The 13,818-nt window shown below is 41.3% G+C and overlaps 1 protein-coding gene across 1 annotated transcript in view; it reads left to right on the top strand.

Moving 5' to 3' along the window:
• Positions 1-13,818, top strand: part of TTBK1 (tau tubulin kinase 1) — a 118,582-nt gene that overhangs the window by 52,243 nt on the left and 52,521 nt on the right. The window contains 1 exon segment of the mRNA XM_065630936.1: positions 12,601-12,666. Coding sequence (XP_065487008.1) covers positions 12,601-12,666 — 66 coding nt within the window.

Here is a 13,818-nt window from a genome sequence, read left to right as displayed (position 1 = left end):
CTTTCCCACCTCACCACAGCTCCTTCACCTGCCAACTCTGCACCTCAACCAGAGTACATCTCTTAAAAATGAGGCCACTGCAGAGGCACAGGGTGGTCTCTGAAGCCCCATATGGGTGGCCACAGCCTTCCTTTGGGGCTTTTCTGGATTGGGGCCTCCTCTGTGCTAAAGATAGTTGCATCAGCCCCTGCTGGGGACTAGGCCTGGTGACCCATTACCACCATCACTGCAGCCTCAGTCAGGCCCACTCTGTCCTGGGCAAAGTTTCTGGGCACCTTCAGACCCTTGTTTTGCTAACTGCTGTCACAGCTGCTACAGCTCTGTTGGTTGTCTGTTTACTGAGCTGCTTATAAATACCATAAATAGAGGAAAAAATTAAATTGACATTTTCATGCTTTTCATGCCAACGTTTTTGTTAAACATTGAGAGTCTCTCGGTTAAACTTTGATCTAAAGGAAATCAGGTTCTGAATTAGGCTGATCTCAAAACTTTCTTGTCTCATGATATGACAAATAGTTTAACAAGAGAGAGGAAACTGAAAACACAACTTTTGACCAGGTTGTATCATAAAGCTCTTGACCTGTGCAGGTCTTTAAAAGTTTGTTGCCTCTTTAGAGGACAACTGTAATTGCCACCACTCAAATGAGAGAGATACATTGTCTTTTGCAGTGTAATTTGAAGTTTGGACTTTCTCATAGGCTGATGTCTTTGAAAATTCAGGTGTATTGTATTGACTAGGGTGCCCTTGTCTTTGTGCACAAATGCTGCAGAGAACACTGTTGGTGATATGCTACTTTCCCTTAGAAAAGCTGTGTAGACTTTTCCTAATTACATTCCAGCTAGCCACATTTCTACTGATTTTATTCTTTAAGAGAGTTTCACATATTTATTCTAGTACGTGGGGTCTGAACCAACACTATTACCTTTTAAAAATTAGCACTGCATGTGCCAGATTAAACAGAATGTGAGGGAACTGCATCTGTCCAACTACATGTACCCTACTGCAGGATATCCAGAAGCACCTTCGTTAGTACTGGAGGCAGGTTACCAGATGAAATGCATTGAACTGGTGATGTAATTTTCATGGTCCATATGGAATAGGATGATGAAAGCTACAAACCCTTTTTTAGTGCCTTTATACAAATCTAGATGGGATAATAGTTGATGATGCATAAGATACCACCCATCCAGTTTCAAAGAAGGTATTACAGGTGTAAACAGTATTCAGAAGACAGTGATGACAAACTCACATGAAGAGGGATCAAAAAGATTGTGATGATAACCTGAGCAAGAAAATGAATGAAAGGAATTTTATAAAATTCCACAAAATACTATAAAGTCTTGAGAAGTGAATGAGAGAGCCTCTTGTTCTTCCTGGTTACACAGGAACAAGATACTCAGTGAAAAAGGTGATAAATTTAAACCAATAAAGGGATATATTTATTCATGAGGCATCACTTGCTGCCACAAGTAGTCACTGGGAAGAGTAATACAACACGTAGGGAAAGGTCAGAGACTGGTCTAAATAGCACCCATGGGACAGAGTGTGCTGTGGTAAAGGTAAGGACAGCTATAGAAAATAGGGAGGGCATATAAACTAGCAGGTGAAATTTTGTGTAGGTAAAAGGTGATGCTCATGGTGTGTGGCTGGGGGAGGGAGGAGGGCAGTTTTAATTTCACATATATGACAGTGGCCTCTGAGCTGGCAGGTATCCCTGGTGAGACCTTGGCATTGTGGAATAGAATCATAGAATCATTTTGGTTGGAAGAAACCCTCAAGATCATTGAGTCCTACCATTAATCTAACTCTGACACTAAACCATGTCCCTAAGAACGTCACCTATATGTCTTTTCAACACCTCCAGGGATGGTGACTCAACCACTTCCCTGGGCAGCCTATTCCAATGCCTAAACACCCTTTCCATGAATAAATTTTTCTTAATATCTAATCTAAACTTCCCCTGGTGCAACTTGAGGCCATTTCCTCTTGTCCTATCACTTGCTACTTGGGAGAAGAGACCAACACCCTCCATGCTACAACCTCCTTTCAGGTAGAGCGATAAGGTCTCCTCTCAGCCGCCTTTTCTCCAGGCTAAACAGCACCAGTTCCCTCAGCTGCTTTTCATAACATTTGTACTCCAGACCCTTCACCAGTTTTGTTGCCCTTCTCTGCACTCTCTCTAGTACCTCAATGTCCTTCTTGTAGTGAGGGGCCCAAAATTGAACACAGTATTTGATGTGCAGCTTCACCAGCGCTGAGTACAGAGGATGATCACCGCCCTGGTCCTGCTGGCCACACTATTCTTGATGCACACCAGGATACTGTTGGCCTTTTTGGCCACCCAGCCACATTGGTAGCTCACGTTCAGCCAGCTGTTGACCAAGAATAGCTTCGTGAAAACACAGGTTTGATACTTGACGCTTTCAAGAAGGTGCTCAAACATTAGAAGTCATTGGGAAAAGAATACAGGACAAATCGGAGATCATAGTTGTGACCCTTGATGAATGGGTGTGGCTTTTCAGAGTTCTCATGGCACACCTGAGAGAAAACTTTAGACCGATCTGAGGTGGGCTACATATCCGTTGGCCTTGTTCTTGCAAAGAGCCATTCTCTTCGTGTTACATGTCATAGTGCGATGCTAGCAGCAATTGTGAGTATAGACCATCTCTCCCATTTACTATTAAGTGAGCTTAGTTTAGAGTGCTAAACTTTTTAAGCCCTCTCCTCTGAGAATTTTGCAGTTGTTTCACTTTGTGGTTGCATGCAGGCAAACTAGCCCCGGAGCGGGAAAATGGGTAAATATAAAATCTGGTTAGAAACATTTGAAAACTGAAGGTAAAACAAAGAACTGGTGTTCTCTTCCTTATGAATGGTCTTCCTGCAGAACATTTGCATCACATTTTTGCCTCATTGGAAAAGATAACTGGGAAATATAAGTTGCTTCGGGCAGTGTTGTCTTGGACCAATCTGACCTTTGTCTAGACTACTGATAATACAGAGTGCACTTTTTCCTTCCCTTATACCTAAAGCAATCCCATTGCCTCTTCTAAGCCCACTGTTCTTGTTTTTTAAGCTTATGTTCTGCACCCTCCCACACCCCACAATACTTTTCCTCCATGGGATCTTCCCAGGATTTGTGCTATTGTGTAAATTCATAGTTTTTAATATGGTTAGGCTGATGTGTTAAATACTTTTGTATCAGCACGAGGGTTCCCATCCAAGTGGGTTTGAAGTGGGCAGTAGTTCAAGCCATGTGTTTCTCAGTCATGGATGGCTTGGAGATCTGCCTAAGAAGAGGTGGCTTGAGGGTATCTGTTAGTTCAGCTGAAGTTAATAAGTGCTTTCAGATGCAGAGCGTATTCTTCTGAGAAACAAGTCTGTGATTTTTTTTCCTGCCTCCCATGAAAAGGTCCATCCAAATCCCAAGACCTTCCATAACAAATTTGATATTACAGGCTGCAGAGAGGTTTTTTAAGATATTTTTAACTATTTTTTCCTCTAGATGCAACCTTCTGCTTTGGTTCAGATCGAGACATGAGCAGTTTTATTCACTGTGATGTGCTGGTTGTACGACCTGCCTTTGCCACGCAGCAGTATAAGCAGTTGGTGTTGGTGCACATCTTAGGACAAAAGAGATAAGCAACCAGGGAATGAACTGAAATGTTGGGTTTTTAAAAAATTTGTGGGAATAGCTTCTATAGAAATTGCACAAGTCAAAATTTTCATCTTGCATTAATGTTTACAGCAGAGAGCTGGGGTAGCAGAACATGTTTGATACAGAGAACTAAGGCAGAGTAGAAAATTTGAACTTGGAGTGGAAAATAGACATGAACGTTGTTGTACAGATAATATGATGAACAACATATGCTTGTATAGTGGAGGTGTTCTGAGTCATGAAAGTCTTCTGCGCTAATGTAGGTCAGGTTTTGGACAATAACTCCTTGATCATTACTGGTCTTTGTACAAGTCTGCTAGTTCTGTCACTAATGTGCAGTACAGAAAGCATTATACTTTTCCTGTCTCTGTGACACCCTGCCTTCAGAAACATATTCCCTGTAGCTCCACAAATATTGATTGCAAGTGGTTGAGGGTTTAGCAGCTTGGTCTTAATTATTTATTTGAAAGTAGAAGAGAGGCTATATTTTTCCTGGAGTCTCTCTCCCTTTGCAGGGTCTGACACTAGGGTGTTATGCTCAGCGTGCATTTTAGCTTAGGCAGCTGCAGCCGGTTGATCAGATTTCGATCTCCTTGTGGCTCAGACTGCACTGCAGCAGTTTGCAGTGCCTTGCTGAAGATATCGTACATGTGTGAGGGTGACTCTGTGAGTTGGTGAGCAGAAAGAAGATGTTGTAGGCAGGACAGGGCATAGCATGTTTAGACAAGCGTGATGAAAGCTGCAGAAATGTGTCAGCTAATTGAGAAAAAAAGGCATTTATTTTCCAAATGTCTGTGCATAGTGTTAAAAATAAACTTTGCTGCAGTGAACAAGGTGTTAGGAGAGGAGAAAATGTTTTTTCTACTAAGTACTTTTCCCCCCACTGGAAAATAAGCTATAAAATAACACAAAGGATATTAACTCCTGCATCCTAAGACCCCAAATATTCAAACATAGAAGCTGGTAGCTTTTGTACTTACTTAGTACTTGAAATATATGTAAACCTGTAATGTTATGTAGGAGGTGAACATTTTGCTGTAACAATAAACAGATTTGTGGAGCAGTAGTACTTGGAGTACTCTATTAGCTTAGGAAGGGACATAATTTTTGTCTTGAACTTTGTTTTGTAGAAAGGAATTGGAGAAAAGGCTGAAAGCACAGAATAGTCACATTGTTTCACGCAGAGATGGGGAAAAGGGAAAAAAATGGACCTATGTCTTTAAAAATATTGCACATTTAATATATTATAGAAATGCTGTTTCTGTGGGAATGGGTTAGTTATAAAACAGATCATTGTGAAAATTACATAAAGATTCTCATTGTTACTTTCGTTGTTGGAGTAGCAAATTTGAACTTGAGAAGAGAGTTCATGTTCTGGTCGAAAACATTACAACTACAGAAAGCCAGTGCAGTTGAAATTAAATGTATGAAAAGCAGACTAACTGATGGATTTGAAAATGTTAGCAAGCAGAGACTCCTGTATCTTGTTATAACTTGCTGCTTCTCTGCTTTCCTCCCCTGGAAGCCCTGGTTCAGTGAGCATGACCTCAGATCATCTGCATCAGGTTGTTTGTGATTTTATTTTATGTAGCAGCTCTCTGGTTAGAAGTCTTGTCCTACAGGGGTAAGGGAAAAGGAAGGACAACTCAGGCTCAGATCCCAGATCTGCCTGCAGGGAACTGAGATCCCATTTTCCATTTCTGAGTGCCTTTACTGCCTAGCTGCAGGGGGAATACGGTACTCCAGAATGTGTCATTCCTTCTGGTTGTTGCTGTTCCACTTGAAGCTCTGATTATTCTTCCCACTGGACTACAGAGGAACAGAAAACTTTTACTGTGTCTGGTGATGAGGGAACAGGGGCTTCACTGCCTGGGCAAGTGAACATTGAGTTGGATTGCAGATCAAGTCTCTCCTCCATCAGGTAAGTGGATTTGCTGCCAGGTTACAGAATGCCTGTCATACGCTTTCTCTCTCTTGGTAATAAATAGTAAATTATTCTGTGCAAAAGGGATCCTTTCCAACATGGATGTTCTTAGACTTGCTTCTCAAAGCACACTGTGCCTTAAGGGTGAGGGTGCACTCTGGAAGGAGGGAGATGTGGTTTTCATGTCTGTCCAAGGGGCAGAGAGATTTGAACTTAGCTCTGCTGCATCCCGGTGATTGCCACATCTGTCTTGTGTCTTCCTCCTTTTGGTAGAAAAGGACCATCTTCTCCATCTGACTCAAGGAAAGCATTATGAGCTGTAAATCCCAAATCAGATGCGACTAACACTCTATAATACTCTCCAAAACATTTTCCCTGCTCTGCCTTGCAGCACATGAAAAACTTATCTTTCTTACTCGGCACTCCCCATGCTTTCCATGGGGATATTCTGTGCTGCTTGTTCTCCTATGGGACAATGCATTTAAGAAACAAGTGCAGCTCAGAGGCTGATATTGTCTTGTTAAAAATCGAATGATAATTGAATGATAGGATTACAGCTGGAGTAAGCTTTTGATTTTAAAAACGCTCATTCTTAGTCCTGTTTCTAATGTGAGAAAGGCATCCTCATCTCCAGAACAAGTTCTAGCATAGGAATCACATGATGAGACAGTTGGCGCATGCTGTTCAGAAAGATGAAATTATTACCTTGGTCTTTTCAGATGTTAAAATCCACTGGAAATTTTGAATTTTCCTAAAGTAAAGAAGGAAAGATGGCATTTTAACTTGTCTCCTTTGAGTCTTTTGCTTTGGAAAGAATAGTAGAGGACTATTAAGTAACTTTCTCAAAACTAAATTTTGTGCCAAGTAGCCAAAATTCTTAGAACTTGCACTTTTTTGGGGAAGAGGAATACTGAAAGTCAAATTAGAGAGTCTGTTGGGTTGATTGCTTTTGATTAGTTGATTTCTGTTGGAATAAGTATCTCTCAGACGAGGTCTTTCCTCAGTTTACTGAATTGAGTTTTAAGGTTATATAATATATTATAATACTAGCTCTTGCCTCTGGTCCAGGTGGCCGTCATGTTTCCATACTATGCAATTTACATCCTCAGATACAGTGACCACTCACATGGCCTAAAAGCAGCACGGACTTTCATTCTGCTCTCTTGCAAACCACCATGCTGCATCCCAGCACAGACAGCGGAGACCCTGCTATTCATAGGTGGAGCACTGCAGCAATCCTCAGGGAAGGGGAAGATGCATGAAATTGGCAGCTATGAATCCTGTAAAGATGGCAAGCCAGTGATTGCATGGAGATTGCTGGTGAGAAAGCAAGATGGTGGTTGCAAAAAAAGCCACGTATCTTGGGTGGGAACTCCTGACACTTCAAATGGGGAAGGGGACATCTCTGTGCATTTTTAGAAACTTAAGTGCTAATCTGAGAACCTGGTCTGGGTGAAAAGGGCAAAAGATGAGAAAGAGCAAATCTCCTTGCTGGTTATTCACTCAGTTTGAATGGGGGAGGAAAGGAGGTGTGTAAGATGATTTTAGGAAGGAAAATCGTGGTAGAACCATACTACTGACCTGTAGTTAATCTGTATGGCTCTCTGCTCTCAACTTTGTTTTTTATACTATTAAGTGTGATATGTAAGCAGAGGGAAGTTAGTCTCTAGAGGGACCCCTCTCACCACTTTACAGAGAACTCACAAACCACACAGGCTCAGTCAGACCTTTGTGTCTAAATGAAGCTAAATTCAGTATAGGCCAACAGCCCTCAGAAGGATGCTGAGATGGCAACAGCTAAACAAGAGACCCACGTTTCTGGAGGGTTACAATATTGAATTGGTTTTTAATTCATTTGCTTATTTTTTTTCTCATTTTCTTGTTGGTTTTCTTTGTTTTGTTTTTATCATGTTTTTCTTTGGGTTTCTCTCTGTTTTACAGTTCTTTTGGGCTCTTCTTTTGAGGCTGTGTTTGATGCGTTGGCTTCCCATCTGCTGCTCCTAACCATCTCTGCTATGAGTTGTGAGTGAGCCATCACCATGCTTCTGGGTTATCATTTTGTTTTGTGCTTTTGTTATATATGGAAGTCTGAATTACACCTGGTTTTCTTTTTTTCCTCATGATGTGTTTGTTTTTCAGCAGGATTGTGACAGCTACCTAAATGTGATGCAGAGGCCTAGAACACTTGGGATTCTGCCTGAGGGTTGGCAGACATTTGGGAGGTGCCAGAGACTGTGATTTTGTCACTTTTGTGGTTTCAGAGGCAAGAGGAGGGGAGTTCTCTCATCTAACATTTTTGGCTCCAGCTTCCTCTGTCCATTTCTGACTCCTCATTGGGATAAAATATGCTGCTGTCATTAATGATTCTACGAAGTGCTGCTGTTTAAATTAGAAAGTCAAAGCGTATATAAGAGATGCAGAATTTGTCTCCACAGAAGAGGTCGAGATGCATATCCTTGCATCTCCCTCATGAGCCTTACTGGTACAAGCAGGAGATTCCTAGAAGTCCCAGAGATACTTCCTTTTAGTTCAGTTAAAGCTTCCTTTCACTTTTTCTTCTTATCACAATTTTTCCAACAAGTCATTTTAATCAAGATATATCTCCAAGTGCTTCCCAAAATCTGTGGCATTTCCTCCCTCCCCTTACCACAACTTTCTCTTCGATCTGCGCTAACTTTCATTTCATTTTCTTACTGCTGGAACTCTTTTTTCCTGTTTCCAAGACAGGTGGGTTGATGACCTGTATGATAGCAGGCCTGCCAGGGGCAAAGGTGGTGGATCATGAGGTGTTTGCGTAGACTTCCAGAAAGTTGGGGAAGAACCAGCAGTCATGTTCCATGAGTGTACCATAGGCATAAAAAACAGCAGGAGGAAAGTACTCGCATCCAAATATTAGTTTCTTGGGACATTCAAATTATAAATCTATGGACCAGTGAGGCAAGAGGAAAAATTTTAATCTCTATGTATGAATGTGGTGTAAGGAGCAGGGATTCAGACTAATGAGGAAATACAAGCACTTCTAAAATAAAGATAAGCATATACAGGAAAGACAGACTTCATGCGAATAATAAGGGAGACACCGTTTGCTCTTAAAATACAAATGATCATGAGTGTTTGAACTGGAGAATGATGAAAAGCTGATGAGTGCAAAAGAACACAGTTTGGAACAATGCATCCACTTTGTACAGGATTTTGTTACCTAATTCTTAGGTCTGTGAGGTAGTGTACATTGCTAATATATTTGAAAGAAACACAGAGTATAATTTTTGCTAACAGATTCTAACACATTATCCCAAGCTAAAACTCATTTTGAACCAAGCTTCTAACACAATGCAATATACTTCATGTCTCTGTCATCTCCCTGTCTGTGTAATAAATTACTTTAGCTTTATGCTAGACACAATCTGAATGCAGGAAGAGATATACTTTATCCTGAGTAACATTTTTGATAGTAATACTGATGTGGAAAAATTAAAAAATAAATAATGCATGGTTTAAAATTGTATTTCAGCTTGCTAGCTTATTAGCTTCTAATCACTTTTTGGGATTCAAATCAATTGGATTGAGGCCTGTGTCTAGTGGAGTGCCTCAAGGGTCAGTACTGGGGCCACTACTATCCAATATATTCATCAATGACTTGGGTGAGGGAATTGAGTGTACTATCAGCAAGTTTACTGATGACACCAAGCTGGGAGGAGTGGCTGACACGCCAGAGGGCTGTGCTGCCATCCAGCGAGACCTGGACAGGCTGGAGAGTTGGGCGGGGAAAAATGTAATGAAATATAACAAGGGAAAGTGCAGAGTCTTACATCTGGGTAGGAACAACCTCAGGTTCCAGTATAGGTTGGGGAATGACCTATTAGAGAGCAGTGTAGGGGAAAGGGACCTGGGGGTCCTGGTGGACAGCAGGATGACCATGAGCCAGCACTGTGCCCTTGTGGCCAAGAAGGCCAATGGCATCCTGGGGTGTATTAGAAGGGGGGTGGTTAGTAGGTCGAGAGAGGTTCTCCTTCCCCTCTACTCTGCCCTGGTAAGACCTCATCTGGATTATTGTGTCCAGTTCTGGGCCCCTCAGTTCAAGAAGGACAGGGAACTGCTGGAGAGAGTCCAGCGTAGGGCAACAAAGATGATTAAGGGAGTGGAGCATCTCCCTTATGAGGAAAGGCTGAGGGAGCTGGGTCTCTTTAGCTTGGAGAAGAGGAGACTGAGGGGAGACCTCATTAATGTTTATAAATATATAAAGGGTGAGTGTCATGAGGATGGAGCTGGGCTCTTCTCAGTGACAACCAATGACAGGACAAGGGGTAATGGGTTCAAACTGGAACACAAGAGGTTCCACTTAAATTTGAGAAGAAACTTCTTCTCAGTGAGAGTAACAGAACACTGGAACAGGCTGCCCAGGGAGGTTGTGGAGTCTCCTTCTCTGGAGACATGCAAAACCCGCCTGGACGCCTTCCTGTGTAACCTCACCTAGGTGTTCCTGCTCTGGCAGGGGGATTGGACTAGATGATCTTTTGAGGTCCCTTCCATTCCCTAACATTATGTGATTCTGTGATATGTGATTCCATAGTCTGAAGCTCCTAACTCTTACAATTTCAGTTCTGTGTCAAATGTGACTGGTCTGGACAGCACGGATGCTTTATCCAGGCTTTTTTCCACTGCTGGGCAGTGCAGTGGTGGGATGAAATTTATTAACTGGAAGAAATGAAGTCTGTAAAGAAATCATTTGGAAAATTAATGTTGTTGAATTCAGAAGAAAAGTCAGTAACAGCTGGGTATACAGCATGTGCTGTGATAAATGCCCAGGCAGGAGCTGTTTGTTTGGATGAAAAACACACTATCTCCACAGCCACAGAAATATTTTATTGTAGTGATCAGTGACACAGTCAAAAGGCATGGCTAAATACTTTGTGACTGGCAGAGCAGTCAAATATGGTAAAAAAAGAGGGGAAATCTTTATGAGAAAAAATATGCTATTAACACAGTTAGCATCTGCCTATTTTGTTCGAAGCTATAAATGTGCTGTCAAAACAATTGCAAAGTCTTGCTCAGCTGCCGTGATCCCCCTTCACTGAGGTACCACGTGTGAGGGGACTGGAGAGAGAGCCCTTTGAGTTCAGCTGCAGGACTGGCGTGGTGAACTGTTTCATGATGGCTGTGGGACAGATGCAGAGTTAAAACATGGCTGGGCTTTTGTTTTGCTTCTGAAAGAGGAGGGGAATACATTTGCAAGCTGCCTAGAGTTGGTTTCAGAACAGATATCATTAAAGACTATAAAGACAGCCTGTCAGCCAGAAATAGTAAGTATTGATCTAAAAAGATTTTCAGAGACATTGCCAACCACAGTGAAACCAGCATGGCTTGTGAAAAGTATCCAAACACACCAGCTTCCATTCATATTGGAAAACAGGAATGTCCTCTTGCTTTTGAATATGTAGAGGACATTTATGGTGACGTCTAATTTCAACAGATGTATTCTAGTGGCCAGTATTCTGCATTTCAGGAGCTCACATCAGTGAATTCACGGGAATTCTGGAAAGTATTTTGCAGTCATTTGTCAATGGGAATCCTAAATGTATGTTCTGGGATGAGGGAGGTGCATGATCATTAACATAATATCTCAACTATTACCTGCTGCTAGCTCAAGCTGGTGTACTGCAAAATTAAGTGTTGCATTAACTGCATAGGACATGTATATGTGTTCTCCTTGTGGAGTATTTGATTAATGTAAAAGAGCTGTAAGATAGACTTGTAGCTTTTTTTGCTTGGAGTCACTGTAACTTAAGAGCTGCATTATGCACCATTCAAGTGTGTGTTAGTGGCATGGTGTTGGTAAACTTGTTTAAAAAACATTTGAAGTTTTATTCTTTCTGAGAGTATTGAAACTCAGAGCAACTTGCCTGTACCCAAAAGGAAGCAACTGAATTGTATGTATTTAAACTGACAGAAGGGTGACCTAGAATAAAAGTCCGGAGTTTTAGGCTTAGTTCTCCAGGCATAGGCACAGCTGAAAGAACAAATAGGACAAGTTACCCAGTTAGAGTTGTTATTAATGTGCTCAAATTTCTGCAAGCGTAGGATCTTAATAATGAGTATGTTTAGTTCTTTGCCCAGGCTTAGCCTTATGATGGAAGATATCAGGGCCCGAGCCTGGTTTGCCACATTAATTTTGAAAGCACTGATGTTAACTCTGGTGCTTCTAGCTAAGTTGAGAGGATTTGGTAGATGTCATTATTTAAATGCATTTTTTTTTCAGAACAATGACATCTTCAGTAGGTTAACTCACGTGGCCTAATGTTCTTCTGGAGGCAGCAGTGGGAAGAGTTGGAAGTGTTACTCAGCCCCCAGAACAGAGAAAGCCTTCAGCTTGAAGGAATAGTCACAGGAGGACTGCCTTCTTCCCAAAGCTATTATTAATATATCAAGCCTTCACTTCCCAAGGACGTGAAGAACAAGAGAATCAGAGAAAGAGAAAATAAAGATACGTGGTTTAGGATATACTGGGAATAATCTGGAAAAAAAAGCAAGAACTCTGAAAGTCAGAGATTCTTAATTTGTTTAAGTCTTACAGAGGATGTTGACAAGCAGTGTCAGCACATGCATGTGGTCATCAGCCCTGTGTCGTACTAAGAGATCCCTGATCCTATCCAGGACCAGGCTGCCTTCAGGCTTTGCTTAGCTCATATTATTCATGACTCAGTTTTGCGCTTGCACTTCTTTACTAGCTTTTCCCTTGACCTGGAGTTTAAAAAGGAAAATATGATCTTGGATAATGTTCTTAGCTCTATGCCTAGACTACTACTATGCTATCCTATCACTGTAACCACCTTGCCCTCTCTGTAAAATAAGCTTTTCTAAAAATGCAGAATTGGAGAATGCTGTCTGTTTAGCTGCCTGCTAGATTTGTATCCCTTGGGTACATCGGAAATAATAGTATAGACGAGAAGTTCTCAGAAGTTAGCTGCATAGGCAATTTAGCTATCTGCACTGTCTCTGAGATTTTCTGTTGTCTCCCTTCAGCCTCGCAATGTTGCTGGTTTTCGAGGAACGGTCCGCTATGCTTCGGTGAATGCACACAAAAACCGAGTGAGTATTTTTGGGTTATAGGGAGTTAACAGCAAGGTTATTTCTCCACAGAAACGTCTTTTCAAGAGTAGAGGAGTAGGAGGTGTGAGTTCTGGTTTGTAACCTACAGAAGTTAGTATATGAGATTAATTCCATTTGATGGTCAAGGCTATTGAGTGTAAAATCAAAATTATGATTAATTTATTGGATCCTCTCTAGCTGGCAACCTTAATAATCATAATTATTGGGCACTTTTTAAGTTTTAAGGGGAAAACAAAAACACTAAAGTGGAAATTGAGTTAAGTGCCAGGCTGCTTGCTGCTAGTTTCTAGAAGAACTTGACTGTGAATTACCAAGTGCCAGGTCTCCAAATCCATTCTCCACCTGGAATTTTTGATATTAATATCACACTGTCAGGCGAAGAGTCACATAGTGAAAGCCAGGTTTATTTATCCCTGAAAAGAGTAATTATTTACCTAGTATCTGGCCCTTTTCATTCTAAATGCTTCCAGAAGTCTCATTCAACATTCTTCTCAAAACACTCATTTGTCCTATTACAGTAATGTTCTGACGGTAAACCGTAAGTCCTCTGGTTCTGCTGCCAGGTGCTTGGCAGATGGAAACTATCAGTCCTCCTGGTTTCTGGCCTTATTTGGGATGAGTCTGTAGGATGTTATGGGACATACAAGGAAGTTTCAAGTTTTTAGGGAAAGAAGTTATTGTCTGCAGAAAGTGCGAAGTGTGATGTGGAAAGGGCAGTTGAATGCCACCATGAATTCATTCTGTTCCCTGGGAGACACTGAGAAACCTGAAGTATAATTTCTGGAAGACCTGAATAGTGTCAACTGTAGCAGGCATCAGCTGAAGGTGTATTTAGACACAAAAATTGCTGTATAATGCATGCTATTCTGAGAAACCATGCTCTAGACATTGGATGTTGAACACCAAAAATGACTTCATGTGCTTCGACAATTTCAGCCTTAATCCCCATGTTTCAGGTTCCCATTTGCTGGGTCAGGAGGAGAGTGGTATGTGGAAATGTTATAAATCTGTAAATTGTTCTACTGCTTAACAATGAGTGTTTTGCAAAAGCCCTTGAGTAAATGCTGTCTTGTGAAAAGTTTGAATTATATTTAGCTTAAAAATAATAATAAAAAATACTTTCTTTACACA

This window comes from Caloenas nicobarica, chromosome 3 (assembly GCF_036013445.1).
Source record: "Caloenas nicobarica isolate bCalNic1 chromosome 3, bCalNic1.hap1, whole genome shotgun sequence".
Classification (NCBI taxonomy): domain Eukaryota; kingdom Metazoa; phylum Chordata; class Aves; order Columbiformes; family Columbidae; genus Caloenas; species Caloenas nicobarica.
This window is presented reverse-complemented; position numbering and strand designations above follow the sequence as displayed.